At 45.8% G+C, this 15,771-nt stretch overlaps 1 protein-coding gene across 1 annotated transcript in view; it reads left to right on the top strand.

Moving 5' to 3' along the window:
• The window catches only part of clip2 (CAP-GLY domain containing linker protein 2), a 194,050-nt gene extending 178,732 nt beyond the window's left edge, over positions 1-15,318 (top strand). Inside the window, exons 18-19 of the mRNA XM_085964309.1 lie at positions 411-519; positions 6,903-15,318. Coding sequence (XP_085820435.1) covers positions 411-519; positions 6,903-6,914 — 121 coding nt within the window. The 3' untranslated portion in view covers positions 6,915-15,318. The remainder of the gene's footprint in view (positions 1-410; positions 520-6,902) is intronic.
• The last annotated feature ends 453 nt before the right edge of the window (positions 15,319-15,771 follow it).

Here is a 15,771-nt window from a genome sequence, read left to right as displayed (position 1 = left end):
TCGTCCCCACAAGTGGAAACATTTTCTCTGTATCCACTCTATCAAAACCTTTCATAATTTTAAAGACCTCTATTAGGTCACCCCTCAGCCTTTTTTTCAAGAGAAAAGAGACCCAGTCTGTTCATCCTTTCCTGATTGGTATACCCTCGCATTTCTGGTATCATCCTTGTAAATCTTCTCTGCACCCTCTCCAGTGCCCCTATATCCTTTTTATAATATGGCGACCAGAACTGTACGCAGTACTCTAAGTGCGGTCTAACCAAGGTTCGATACAGGGTTAGCATAACTTCCCTACTTTTCAATTCTATCCCTCTAGAAATAAACCCTAGTGCTTGGTTTGCTTTTTTTATGGCCTTGCTAACCTGTGTCGCAGGAGTGAATAACTTAAAGGGGATCTTCTGTCTCTATAGAGAAGAAATGAGTGTTTGTGCTTCCCCTGAGTCGCTACAACTGAAAGGCTCTGGAGACCTGTCCGGCAGACAATCTACGTCAACAGAGCGAGCCGAGGCCACAGAAAAGGTCAGTAACTTTCTCACTGCGAAACACAGTTAAATGGACGACATTAGGGCCATACTGTAGGGAAATGCCGAGGTTTGAAAAGAATAGGAAAGACGATGGGTAAATCAACAAGTAATAGTTATGTGATGGCAAATTTGGGTTTGAAAAGCTCTATATTGTCGGAGGAAGGGAAGACTTGGGGGCAAGGGTAAAGAGTTCCATAGTTTGAGGTGCGGGAAAGATTGCGACCTGGTAGTAGACATTGTAATGATGCATCTAGATTTGAACAGCATGCAAATGCCAGGAGGAAGGAGTCCGCATTTACAAGAAAGGAAAGTTCAATGATCATAGTGGTACATCGAGAAAATAGACAAGAAAGGTTGTGACTGACGGTGAGAAAGAGTAAAGGGCCGAACTGAAAAGAGGTCACGTAAAAAACAACAAGCCCATCATCTAGCGCTCAGTATAAAATGCTTTCCTTTTGCAATTTGAATCAATCTTGTAATTTGCTTTTATCCTATTTTACTGTAGACTAGAGCGGTCATTCCTGTGTCATTTTGAGCTAGAACTGCTGGAAGTTCTGAATGATGCCCTCCAGGCAGTCAAGTGACAATCACCTGCCCAGCTGATATTTCATTAGTGATTCCTAGTCTTCAGGCAATGTCATTTCAGTACCAGGTTTATTTGCCATTATTTTTGTTTTATTGGGACTGCTGCAAATCTGTCTTTATAATCAAATTGCTTAGGCTATATGTTCTGATTTTGGTGTAACTCCCTATTTCTGCCAGAATGGCGATTAGTGAGTTCCAGAAGAACTAAAAAAGTTTACACTCAATTTTCCTCTGTCAGCATAGCTTCAGGTGTAAGTTTGGACAGATGTAAAGAGCAAACAAATGGCAGGAGAGGAAAATTGCGTGTAAGGAAGTGTAGTGTCCGTGTGTAGATAAAGACACTGAAGACAGGAGTTGGTTCATAGGTATTTACTAAGCAAGTCTGGGGGGGGGGGGTTTCTAAAGGATATACACAATACACAGGTTTATATAGCCCAAGTGGCAATTACCGCATTACGCACACCTGGGGCTCTTAAAGGCACATACACCATAATTGCTCTTAAAGGCACATACACCAACGAAAGGAAAAGGAACTTACATTTATACAGCGCCTTTTATGACCTCAGGACATCCCAAAACCAATTAAAGCCAATTAAGTACTTTTGACGTGTCGTCACTGTTGCAATATAGTATGGCTAATTTAAAGCAATGAGGACAATTAAAGGGTGATTGTTACAATAGGGGGGCAAAAATTCAGAAATCCTTTGGAGAGCCTCAGAAGACACCTCAAACGGTTAGCGGTCTTTGCCAAGGCTGAAGAGGCAGGGCATGAAGGAGTGGCAGGGAAAGGAATCTTTAGGTTCAGGTATGAGTTTGCAGACAAGTGAATGAACAGCCCAGCTTGTGCGCAGAGTTTCCCCCTGTGCCACTCCACTGTACATCCCCGTTGACCATCATTGCAGCTTGCTTGCAAGGAGGAGCGCCAATGTTTCAGACCACCGCTGGACGTTGCTGTAATCGCAAGTGCCAACCTGATGCTTCATGGTCGCCAAGGGCATCCTTGGCACAACTCTGCATCTGCCTCTTTTTTTACTCAGACCCTGAGAAGACAGGTCCCCCTCCCCTATGGTGGTTACCAGGTAGGTGTGCCAGGGTCTGCAGAAATGGTTGGTGGCATCTTGGTGGGTGCTGCCAACACTGACTGTTGATCACCCAGGAATATCTTCTTTCATGCAGTGCCATTTAAAGCAGGACAGAATGTCTGAGAAAACATCCAACATTACCACAACAACAACTTGCATTTACATCGCGGCTTTAACATAGTAAAACATCCCGAGGCACTTACGTGGCTCGAAGTCTATAAAATTTGACACCGAGCCACATAAGGAGATATTGGGACAGAAAAGAGAGAGGTTTTAAGGAGCATCTTAAAGGAGGAGAGAGAGGTAGAGGGGCGGAGAGGTTTAGGGAGGGAATTCCAGAGCTTGGGGCCTAGGCAGCTGAAGGCACGGCCGCCAATGGTGGAGCGATTAAAATCAGGGATATGCAAGAGGCCAGAATTGGAGGAGCGCAGAGATCTCAGAGGGTTGTGGGGCTGGAGGAGGTTACAGAGATAGGGAAGGGGCGAAGCCATGGAGGGACTTGACGAATCTTATTTCTGACTGCCATTTAAACTGGGCGCCCCTCACATCCTGCACGCCACAACAGTGGAAAGTGGTGCGGAGGCCGAACTTTCTGATTCGCTGTCGCATCTTCCATTGGAAAGAGAAACTTCCATCAGCAATATGTCTGCCAAAGCGAGGTCATTTCAACGATGAGAGAATCTTCTGTGCAACCTAACCTACCTGGTATCCCTCCATAGGTCCGTCTTTTCTACCAGACACACCAGATGGGGGAAGATTCCCATTGGAAACCCCGTTTGCGGCCGCAGTGGTGCTGAGGAGAAAATAGTAGATAATTTTCATCAACTGGCACATGAGAATTGAAGAAAAACAGTTAAAAATGGCTAAAGTACACTCACCTTTCTACTGCGGTGTCCATTCTATGAGCTCCTGGATGGTTTCCACTAGCAACCCCTGGACAGCAATTTCAACTGGGGCCCCTCGCATCCTGCACGCCACAACAGTGGAAAGTGGTGCGGAGGCCTAACTCCCCCCCACCACCCCCCCCCGCAATAAACATTACAATGAGGCACCCGCCTGTTTGAGGTGGGAGTTTCTGCTGCCGCTATCCCCACCCACCGAGGAATGCGTCAGTCCCAATGGGTTGGGACTTTTTCTTGACCCCCTAATTCCGCTTGCTCTAGTTCCAGCCGCCTGATTGTACTTTTAACAGGGGAGTCTCCCTGGTGCTCAGGAGGCCTGTGTTTCACACTGACTGAGGAAGCAGTGGTGATAACCTGTACATTCAGCCACTACAACCACTGGCAATTGTATAAATGCTGGCAATCCGCTTATAGGAGCACTTTACAGAAAATAGACACCGGGGTTAAGGAAGGCAAGTGAAAACGTGGTCGGGAGGGGGGCACTGGCCAAGGCAGAGGGATTTTTGTTGTGGAGGAGGATGGGGGCAAGTGGCTAAAAAGGAATAGCCACCAATTGAAAGAAGCAGGAACGAGAACGAGACTGCTGTCCGAGGAGCGGAGAGTGGATGTGAAGAAGATCACAAGGCCCCGGAAGGATTTCAACACAAGTACTAGGGTCGTGCAGTCGATCCGTCACAAGGACGCGGGATGCCTGGGGCGTTTAAGGAGGATGGGTCTGAGCAGAGGGTTGCCAACTCTGATTGGACATGTTCCTGGAGGTTTTATCACATGACCTCCTGCCTCCACTCGCCCCGCCCCCGCACTCCCGCCATTGGTCGCCCGACACGCCCATCCTCGTGATGCTGCAACCTCCCACACCAATTGGAACAGACTATTCGTCACCCAGTTGGATGATTCTTGACTGTTGGTCAAACAGCCATTTTCCCCCAACTCCACGGCAAACACACTATTAAAAGAAAATGAAAAAAAACACACAACTTTGTTTAATACCCCTATTACAGAAGGGTTGCTCTCAGCCGTGTCTGGAGATGAATCTTTAATCCTGGGGGGTTGGCATGTACCCTACGTGCAGAGTTCTGTGTGGGAGAGGACACTGGCAGCAGCAGTCTGGACCAGTTGTGCTTCGTGGAGGGCGGAGGTGAGAGAGCATTTAAGACATTGAGCCTTCAGGTGATGAAGGTGTAGGCGAAGATCTGGGGAGAGGTAGGGACAGAGCCAGGCAATATTCCGCAGAGCTGGAAGAAAGCCGCCTTAGTAATGCTTCCGAGAAGGGGAATGAAGCTCAGCTGGGGGATCAGCTAGCCCACCAAGGCTCTGCACCGCCGAGCAAGGCTTGAGGTGGCAGCCAGGGAGCTTGAACAAGACCAGGACATCGTTGCAGAGGTGCTGCCGGGAGCCAGAGAGGATGACTTTTGGTTTTGCCGGCCTAGAGCTGGAAGATGTTATAACTCATCCAAATATAATGAACTCGCCCTCTGCACGCTATAACTGAATCCTCGTACCTCACTCTGCCCAAACGTGGTGGGTCTGAAAGGTTCTAATCCCCACGACCCATGTTCAGTGAAAACAAACCATCCATGAAACACAAAAAGTTAGCATGCAGGTACAGCAAGCAATTAGGAAGGCAAATGGAGCGTTGGCCTTTATTGCAAAGGGAATGGAGAATAAAAGTAGGGAAGTCCTGTTACAACAGGGTGTTGGTGAGACCACACCTGGAGTACTGTGTACAGTTTTGGTCTCCTTATTTAAGGAAGGATATACTTGCATTGGAGGCAGTTCAGAGAAGGTTCACGAGGTTGATTCCGGAGATGAAGGGGTTGTCTTATGAGGAAAGGTTGAGCAAGCTGGGCCTATACTGATTGGAGTTTAGAAGAATGAGAGGGGATCTTACTGAAACATATAAGATTCTGAAGGGGCTTGACAGGGTAGATGCAGAGAGGATGTTTCCCCTTGTGGGGGAATCTAGAACTAGGGGCATAATTTCAGAATAAGGGGGCACCCATTTAAATCGGAGATGAGGAGGAATTTCTTCTCAGAGGGTCGTGAATCTTTGGAATTCTCTTCCCCAGAGAGCTGTGGAGGCTGGGTCATTGAATATATTTAAGGTGTAGATAGACAGATTTTTGAACGATAAGGGAGTCGAGGGTTATGGGGAGTGGGCAGGGAAGTGGAGTTGAGGCCAAGATCAGATCAGCCATGATCTTATTGAATGGCGGAGCAGGCTCGAGGGGCCGAATGGCCGACTCCTGCTCCTACGTCTTATGTTCTTAACAACAACAGAAAACGCTGGAAAAACTCAGCAGGTCAGGGCAGCATCCATGGAGAGAGAAACAGAGTTAACGTTTCAGGTCGATGACCCTTCGTCAGAACTGGAAAAAAGCAGGAAAAGGAACAGATTTTAAAGCAAGTTGGGGGCTGGGGAAAGGGGGAGGGGACGAAAGAACAAAAGGGAAGGTCAGTGATAGGATAGAAAGCAGGAGAGATAGAGAGACATTGAGAGATATTGAAGGCCAGAGGAGGTGGTAATGGGACAGGTTAAGGAACAAAGGATGGCTCTAGATGGAGTGTGAATGGCGCTGGCAGATTGATGGACAGCTGCCATGTGTGAGGAAGAAAAAGGCCAGACGAAAGTGTGGATTAAAAAAAAAATTAATTATATATAATATACATATATGTGATAGGGGCCGAGGTTATGATCTGAAATTGTTGAACTCTATGTTGAGTCCAGAGGGCTGTAGAGTGCCTAATCGAAAGATGCGGTGCTGTTCCTCGAGCTTACGCTGAGCTTCCGTGGAACAATGCAAGAGCCCGAGGACGGTGAGGTCTGAGTGGGAATGAAGCGGAGAATTAAAGTGACAGGCCACCGGGAGCTCGGGGTCCCCCTTACGGACTGAACGGAGGTGTTCCGCAAAGAGTTCCCCTTGTCCTCACCTTCGGATTTCCAGCATCCGCAGTATTTTGTTATCGTCTTATGTTCTTATTATGTTCATTTCAATGATGCCTGCAGTACCAGGTTACTGACACTAGATGGCAGGATGGGGCCCTGTGAGCACCGACAACATCCGTTGATTTCAATGTTAAAGAGCATGAATTAATCCCAGCTCATGGAGGGTGGAGCCGGCACTGGGTGTATGGACTGAAGAAAACTCCTGCTCCCATCCTTTCTCCAGAGCACACGAATAATTATTATTAAATCAATAATGATCTTGAAGAGCACAAGTTCCAGCAGCTTCCCAAGAATGATATCTTGAGAAGGAAACAATATGCAATTTAACATCAATCACCGTCCCCACACCCCCCCGCCCCCCGCAGGGACTTGCCTGCCTCCCCACACAGGGACATCCTTTCCCACCCCCCAAGACTGAGACATTGTCTCCCGTCCCCCCATAACAGGGGAGCAGGGACATACCCCATCCCCATAACAGGGACATCTCCCATCCGTCCCCCATAACAGGGACATCCTCTCCCCCCTCCCCCCCCCCCAGACTGTGACATCACTTCCCCACACCCCTCCCCCCCCCCCCCCCCCCCCCATAACAGGAACATCCACCCTCACCCCACCCCACCCCCAGACAGGGACATACCCCTGCCCCCCCCAGAAATATACCGAATATCCAACACACTGGCACCTGCTGACCAACATTATGACTTGTTATCTACTGAGATTGAGCAGGAGGTGCTGGGCTGATGGTTGATTGTCATCGAAGATAATTAATTTTCTCCTGAACTTACAAATGCGGAGATGGTGTATTGCTTTCCCAGCAGGTTTCTCTCTTTATCTCTCTCTCTCTCTCTCTCTCTCCCCCCAGGTCCAACACTGATGCAGGCGGCGTTTGCGAATGGGACGAGTCAGTGGTTTGCTCATCGCTCTCTGTGCTTTTTGCAGACAGCTAACAGCTGCTCCAACTGGAAGACTCTTGTGTTTATTTTACCGCATTCTATCAACGATAGAGCTTGAAGCCCTAGTGTCATCCTAGTGCCACGTTGGGAGGGGAAAGGTGACTCAGGACTCGAGCAGTTTCCAGCAGCCGGCTTTTTCACATCAGCCATGACACTGCAAAGCAAACACATAAAGCAGTGAACAACACCCGGGAGGACTAACGTTGCACCATTGTCCTGTTTACTGACTATTTCTTTTTTGTTTTGCTTGCAAGCAGAACAGTAGCTGACACTGGGCTTTAAGAAGATTTTTTTTTTGAAATGAGGCTGCGTAAGTAGTATTTAATATCAGAGGGGCGAACTGCATAACATCCATATTCATTTGGGCCAGGGCCCATCAATCGGTGTTCCCAGGTTTTCTGATACTAGAGGGACAATCACAAAGTTGAGGTTGAGGCCCACTGTTGAAGATAATGGGAGAGACAGCACGCTGCTGATCCACTCTGAAACACTGTTCACCACCTCTGGTTCAATCCAGCCCAAACTGACATGAGGGAAATATCTTTCCGACTGCTAAAAGTTAAATTTGTTTGGCTGTGTGCATAAACTACAAACAAAATGACCCAACATCCATTATTTACTTCGGAGCTTGGATTTAAGGCACTTTGTTGGGATAGAGTATAGAGAGTTTTACTCTCCACATAACTCGTAGAGAGAAAGAAAGACTTGCATTTATATAGCGCCTTTCACAGCCTCAGGACGTCCCAAAGCGCTTTACAGCCAATGGAGTATTGACCACTGTTGTAATGTAGGAAACGTGCCAGCCAATTTGCTCACAGCTAGGTCCCACAAACAATATTGTGATAATGACCAGAAAATCTTTTTTTAAGTGTTGGTTGAGGGAATAAATATTGGCCAGGACACCGGGGAGAACTCCCTCTTCGAATAGTGCCATGGAATCTTTTGTGTCCACCTGAAAAGGCAGATGGGGCCTCAGTTTAACGTTTCATCCGAAATTCAGCACCTCCGACAGTGCAGCACTCCCTCAGCACTGCACTGGAGTGTCAGCGTGGATTATGTACTCATGTCCTTGGAGTGAGACTTGAACCCACAACCTTCTGACTCTGAGGCAATAGTGCTACCCACTGAGCCACAGCTGACACTGTATTACTGCATTTATGTAGCTCCCTTCATGTCCTCAGGATGTCCCAAAGCACTTCACAGCCAATGAAGTTCTTTTGAAGTGTAGTTCTTATTGATATATAGGCAAACAGGGCCGCTTAATTGAACACAGCAAGATCCCACAAACAGCAATGAGATAAATGACCAGATTATCTGCTTTGCTGTTGATTGAGGGATGAATTTTGATCTGGATGCCAGGAAAACCCTCGCTCCTCTTCAAATAGTGCCTGGGGACCGTTTACATCCACCTGAACAGCTAGACGGGGCCTCGGTTTAACGTCTCATCGAAAGACAACAGACCGGAATTTGTGGTCGGAGGCATACCTCTGCTGTACGCCTCCAACCCGAAAAGAATTCCGAACCTACCTGCTGGCTCCTGGGCTTCGGAGACTTCGGGTCCTGGGCCTCCGGGCCTACGCCCCAGTAAAGGCCCACGGATCCCAGGCGGTTCGGAAGCATCCCTGGAATCATGTGGGCCAGGTCCCCCTATCAGAAAGGAGGACTTTATTGCTGTCATTTCCGAACAGAATTCCCTAGTGACAAGCAATGGAATCCCCAAATAATTAAAGAATTTACACAACTGGAATAAAAATAAATGTTCCCATTTTCACATTTAATTAAAAGACCCTTTAATGAAGCACTTACAATAAAAATGTAATTTTTGAAAAATAATTTTTAATCTGGGCCAAAATTTACATAAACTAATTTTAAATGTTTGTGGATGATTTTTTATTTAAAATGTTTTATTTGACATTTATATTAACCCTTACACTGGTGAAAGCAGGCCCTGCGCCTGCTTTTACCAGGCGTAAGGGTTTTGTGGGCAGAAGTTGGGCAAATAGCCCAAATCTGCGCCGGTGAAAGTGATTTTTAGGTCGGTTCGTATGATCTGTCATGGCGAACCTTGACAGATCGCAAGTTCCGGGTTTTTGCGCATGCGGACACCCGGAACTTGCGGGGCCTTTCACAAGGCTTACAACGACGTGCGCACGCCGTCATCAGCCCCGCAAAAATCCGGGCCAGTATCTCCGACACTGCAGTGCTCCTTCGGTACAGCACTGGAGTGTCAGCCTACATTATGTGCTCAAGTCTCTGAAGTGGGACTTGAACCCACAACCTTCTAATTCAAGACTCCCAAAGAGCCAAGCTGAGATATTATACCTAACCTGGGAGTACTTGATGCTAATACTGAGTGCCTAAAGTGCAGCGAGTTCCATTCTTCAGCACTAACCCCCCGTACCTTGATGAGCAGAAACATCCATCCAAATATGGAGGGAGGGGGTGGTTTGTGTTATGGATTATGGGGGGGGGATTGGCTTCCTTGAGGTACTAGTTGTCTCCCAGTTGGCCACAAATAACAGGCCTCTACTCTAATAATGATAGCTGACCCTTTCACTGCTAAAATGTGACATTTTCATGTTATTTATTAATATCAGACATTAACGTAGCTCCAGTTTCAACAGGGAAAGCTCAGCACCCGACTGCATTTTAACCAATCACATGCTGATCACCCATGGAGTTGTTCACTGGTAGCCTGGAGCATGGCTGTGATGTGTAGGTACTGAGCAGGCCTGGCATTTTAAGCCCAGTGTTCAGGCGCTGCTTGTCGGGCGGGGGTGGGACTGGTCTAAATAGGTCCTGATGTCAATCACAGTTTGATGGCTATTTGGTGAAGGAAGTTTGCAGATTACCAAGTGCTCATAAACTTCTCATCGGGGAAAAAATCCCACCTTTCTCTCACTCTTATATTTGGACACTTTGAAGTGTGACATCTGTATTGTGACGAATGCTCTTAAAACGTTTATATAGTTAGATATAACAACCACTGGGAGACGAGGAGTTGTTTTATATTCATCTCTCCTTTATGCTCTACCATGAAATCTTGTGTTGTAGGAATGGTCAAATTCCTATCTAGAGATTGAGTTCGACGCAGGCAATCAATCAAAAAGGTTTTTAATGTCAAACTAATGAGTTTAAACAGATTGATGCAAGAGAACTATGAATACAGGTCTTAACAGGTCGGAGGCTCCACGAGGACTGCCTGGGCGGTCCCGTGGATGGCGTCATGACGTCATCATGTTTTTCCCGCGTTTGGGTGATCACGTGATTAGCGGCATGACGTCATCGCGTTTGCCCGCGCTCTTAAAGGGACCGCGCACTGTTCATGCAAACAGTATATACAATGGTACAGATTTAGTCTGTAGCTAACACATCGTTAAAGGGAATTATGTACAGCTGTTCAGAGTCCCTCAGTGGCTCTGCCACAGTGTCACATTTTAACTCCAGTCGGCAACCTACCCTTTAGGCTTCCCCCAATGCTGCTCTTTAACCAGCTGGTTGAAGGCAAGTGAGATCAGGCTCGAAAGCTTCTCCAGATGATAAGATCAAGAAGCCACTGTGTGGAAAACAAGAGCCCTGGGAGATCCTGGGAAATTTCAGCCTCCCTGGGCCAGTCATTTAAAAAAAATATTTGCACTCATTGTAACACTATTTCAGTAAAAGGGTGCCCAGGGGCCAGGAGTAGCATTATTAGAGTAATATTAAAGTTGGACAACTAAACAAAATACTAAAAATGCAAAATTGCTGTGTTTTGTCAGGCTCCCTCAAGCAAAGAGTTGAACTATGACCCTCGCCCCCAAACATTGTCAAGAACTGTAGAAATATATGTTCAGCTACTTAACGATACTGTGCATTTATTTAAGCATGTTATTTAAAAGATACCATATCTATAATTTATAAATAGAGACAAGCTTTTTATATTGTTTGTTGAGGATGTATCACCCTTTTTGTTTGTATGAGTTTGATGCTCATCAGGGTGCGGAGTGTTAGTATTGGAGGAAAAGCAACGTTTTCCATTTCAGGCATGCGGCATAAGCATCAAACTCCCGCATCAAATATAGCCCAGTTAGATAGAGAGTGAAGCTCCCTCTACTATGCCCCCAAAACTGTGCCTCGGGCCTAACCTCAAAGGGGTGTCCCCGACTGCACCAGTGTGGCATTTTCCAATTCCCTAACTGCCCATCCTTTGACATCTGAGTAGGATTGCCAATTCAGTGTTGAAGTCTGATGAATATGTTTTTTTCCTCTCCCCTTGGAGTCCCATCACCACATATCTCCCTTGACCTTCAAGGATGACTGAAGTCCGATTTCCCCACACCTCGTACCTTCCCTGACTTCCAGGTATGGTTTGGGCCCTGTGTCCTCCCTCACACCAAGTCTTGCCTGGCTACACGAAGTGGTTGAAAACCCTGCTACCCAATCATGTACCTTGCCTGGAGTGGCTGAAGACCTGCTCTGTCCCTCCTTCTTTCTTCCCAACAACATGGCAGAGATTGGAAAGTCATTGAAGGTCTTGCCAGCGAATTGGCCTCCTCTAGTTTCATAGCTCCCCTCCTGCACAAAGCAGGACACAATGAGGAAACATGGAAACTATTCCCTGTGTCAAACTGCTACAACTTCTACAGGTAGGGATGCAAACGGAAATTCTTTGGTGCATATTTCTTTAACAAGGATTATAAGCTCAATTCAGTTAAAAACAGAATTAGAAAAGTAACGTTTTAAAAAATAGAATAAAAATTTACGATGGGAATTACTAACTGGAGCAACCAGTTTAATGTTTAGGGGAAGTCACCATTCAAATAAAGTTTTGGAATTAGTTTATTAACACACTCAGGTGCCTTTCTGTTTGTGTTGAGCAATGTATTGCAGGTGTTCTGAGGTCACTATAAACTGGTTAGCAGTGATCTAGAACTAGTTTAAATTGTACGCAAATTTTCTCCTCTCCTGGTGCCATTGATCTTTGCTACTGTTTACCTTTATAGCCCAATCTCTAGTTATTCAGTAGCATGACCTGGGGTCCATAACCATCAGACCCCTCATTATGTGAACTGAATACTGCAATCTCACACATGCCCCCATATGTGTTTCTCCTATTATCTGGAAGGCAGACTGATTGACGAGGCCAATTGTAAACCAACAAATTGATTCATTTTACACAGTGAATGAATAGAATACAGTGAATCTTAATTTAGTTCACAATGTTCCTCACAACATAGAAAATATCAAAGCACGCCACACTATCCACATTAGTGGGCTAAATACACCTTTCTGGCCAGTGATTCTCTGAAACTAGTTGGTGCTAAACTTAAGATGGCAGTTCTCGCCCTCTATGGCTGTCTTGATTACTGCAGACAGTGTGCCCCAGCTAAACAGGAAGCCAAAGACTTGACCTGTGACCTGCTCCAGCTCTCTGTGGCCAGGGGTCGGTCAGTTGACCTGCCAACCAAACCAGCTACCACCCACCCTAATGGTCAGAAATCGCAAAACGTGAGAGTAGGGCACAGTTTCATTGGTGCTAGGCATCCTCCAATACCTCACCCAAATGGCCAATATTTACCTATGAGCCTTCACAACGAGTATCAGCAGGTTGTTTGACCAGGTGGAGCATCACGGCCGAATGCAATCCTGTCCTCGCTCTCTCGTACTTCCAGCAGAGGTCTTTGGATGGCAATCGGAGATGGGAGCCGGTGCTTCCGAAAAGCACCGAGTTTAATTGTAGTGCCCCTCCCATTAACCTGACTGGGACCAGCTAACTCAGCACAGACTGGGGATTGAACCTGAAAACCTCCTGGTCTGTGTGACTCAGCGACTCACTGGATAGTCTCACATAGGAACAGGAGGAGGCCATTCAGCCCCTCAAGCCTATTCCGCCATTCAATTAGATCATGGCTGATCTGTTTCTCAACTCTATCAACCTGCCTTGGTTCCATATAACACTTAATACCCTTGCCTAACAAAAATCTATCAATCTATTGACATTTTCAATTGACTCTCAGCCTCAACAGCTTTTTGGGGGAGAGAGTTCCAGATTTCCACTACCCTTTGTGTGAAGAAGTGTTTTCTGACATCACCCCTGAATGGCCCACCTCTAATTCTAAGGTTCTTCCCCCTTGTTCTGGACTCTCCCACCAGAGGAAATAGTTTCATTCTATCTACCCGATCAATTCCTTTAATCATCTTAAACACCTCCTGAGGTACCGGGGGATCCAGAGATATATTTAACTAATTTAGTGCAACTCAGGGTCATATTTAACCATCAGCCTTACCCATGAGTTTAGTCAGAGCACTGACTAGACTCATGGGTAAGGTCCAAATTATTAAAACTCAATCATTTAAATCCTGGGCATATTTTGGTTTCCACATATTTCCCAGAAAATTGTAACCCACGATGAATGGGATGTTATGTAGATTTAATTTAATAATATTGTAGATTGATATTTAAGGTGCAGAATTTATTTTGGTTGCCTTTCCAGTCAAAATGTGAAGTAGTTAACCGTAGTAAAATAACGTGCACTGATCTCGGTAGACCTCATATATGTTACATTAGCAAGGTAACTAACTGTGGAAAAATGGCTTACATTTCTTTCACACCCTGCACATGACCTGTCCTGGTTGACTGGCCTCTGTCTAGCTTTTTCTTCCCCTGCTTTTCCTCCCTCATGTTACAAAACACTAAGGAACTGGTTGCATTTTCCCTCTCTTGTTTCCAAGTTGCTGTCCTCCTACATATATATAGATATATGTATAGGATATATATACACAATATAAAACGCTGTATAAAATCAGGCTGTTATGTGACTATTCAGTTCTCTGTAATGTAACTAACATGCTTCCGGTGTGCAGGGTGTAAGTAAAGGCTTGATGAGATAGGTCATTGGGTGGCACAGCGAGCTGTTAGTTCTGTGGCCTGAACCACGTGGAGTAGGCCTATTGATTCTCTCCCTGGCATCTGAACAGGAACTTAAAATGGTCTCCAAAGGTAAAAAAAAATGATATTGTAGCATAGAATGAAATATCTGATTCGATTCCAGATGAGGTCATTTTGATTATCTCTAACAACAACAAAAAACAGCAAATAGGTAGATTACAGTCTGGAATTATGAGCCACTGATTCAGTCACTCTTTCTCATAAGTGTAATCAAGATGGCTGTTCGGCCATTTTTCTTTCCGAAGCGTATTGCTGTGTATGAATAGGGGCTTTGTAGATTCACAGTTGTGATTTTTTTTTTACTGAAGGTATGAAATCCTTCTCTTTCCCCTCTTTTCGCCCCCCACCCCCCATTTTTTCCTCCCCGTTTGGTCTTTCCAGGTGACATCTCTGGCAGCCAAGAGGGAGGATCAGTAGGCAACCAGCTCTTGGGCCTTCAAAGGAAGGCCTCTCCCCAGCCAGCTACTCAGAGGCACAGAACAGTAACTGGCAACCGTGCTTCTCGTTCTAGCCCCGCACCCAACCCCACCCCCATCTACACACTTACACACTCCCTATGGTGAGGAGATGCCCATTCAGACCCTTGGTACAATAGAGTGGCTGAGATTGGAAAGTCAGAAGATCGGAGAAAGGAGTTTGAAGCATCGTCCCTTCACTCCGCAGGCACTCTAATCTCAATTCTGCTCTTCTAACAGGTCTGAAAAACAAATAGGTGCTGATATTTTTTTTTGCAACACTTACAGGACGGTAAGTTGTGTTCTGTACCCAATCTGTGTAGCTCGCCTATATACAGCTATTTATTATAACTCTCCCCCCTGCCCCCCCCCCCCCCAGGCACACATTCTGGCATTTTGATCTTAAACGGGCTTTATAATGAGGTTGCTTGACAGAAGCAATATAATGAAACTTCCAAAAGGGATTACAGTTGCACCATAATAAATGAAAACTGTCTGCGTTTAGTGTTTGATTCCTAGGTGAATGTGTAGATAACCAGTCCACCCTGTTGCTTCTGCCTAGTCACCTGGAGCACTTTTCATGAATCTATGTAATGGGGCTGTTGAATGAATACGTGGTGATCAGAGGTGCAATGCATTGTGGCAGCATCCCTCATCCGACGGTGGTACGGTGCCGGTAATACACCTTCTTTAACCCGTCAGATTTCCACACTGCGCATAGGACATATGAAACAGCCCCATTGTACTCCGGTACTTGTGATGCAGATTATAGTCAGATCCAAACAGAATTCCCATTGTCGTCTTAATGTGTGGAGCTGGTTGTGAATATTTAATCTTTAACACTCAGTTATGGCTAATACTCTACCCATTACAGTGAACTGCATGGAGATGTACATGTGTTTAACCCTGTTTTCAAAATAAAATGAATTCTGTTTTCTTTGACTGCTTTGATAGACTGATATTAGTAAAAAGGACATCCTTCAACACTGGCATCTCTGATTACAATGGAATATCACCAAACAAATCTGCATGTAACTGTCCCATTAACAGCTGGTCAGTGGTACCAAAGGTTTTCCTTTTGCTCACCTGTGTGTCTGACACACTTGGAAACCCATCACCTGACTGGAGTCTCCAAACCCAACTACTGAAAAATCCACACAGGTAAAGTCTCTGCTTGCCTGCTATGAGATACACACACATACTCCTCACAGAGACACACCCCTCTCTGCTAAATCCAGGCAGCTTAGTCATCAGTTAGGCAAGAATCAAGACTTGGGAACCTCCATAGGTAATAGTGCAGTTTAACCAGTATATCAGCATAATACACTGGTAAGGTTCCTGTTGCTTGTCCAGCTACCTGTTTGGGCATTGGCTTAACTCGCACCAAGTCCCGTT

This window comes from Somniosus microcephalus, chromosome 22, assembly GCF_052327205.1.
Source record: "Somniosus microcephalus isolate GS21.2 chromosome 22, FLI_Smic_1.0, whole genome shotgun sequence".
In the NCBI taxonomy this organism is placed as follows: Eukaryota; Metazoa; Chordata; class Chondrichthyes; order Squaliformes; family Somniosidae; genus Somniosus; species Somniosus microcephalus.
The sequence above is the reverse complement of the archived record's forward strand: the minus strand, read 5'-3'. Positions and strand labels throughout refer to the sequence as shown.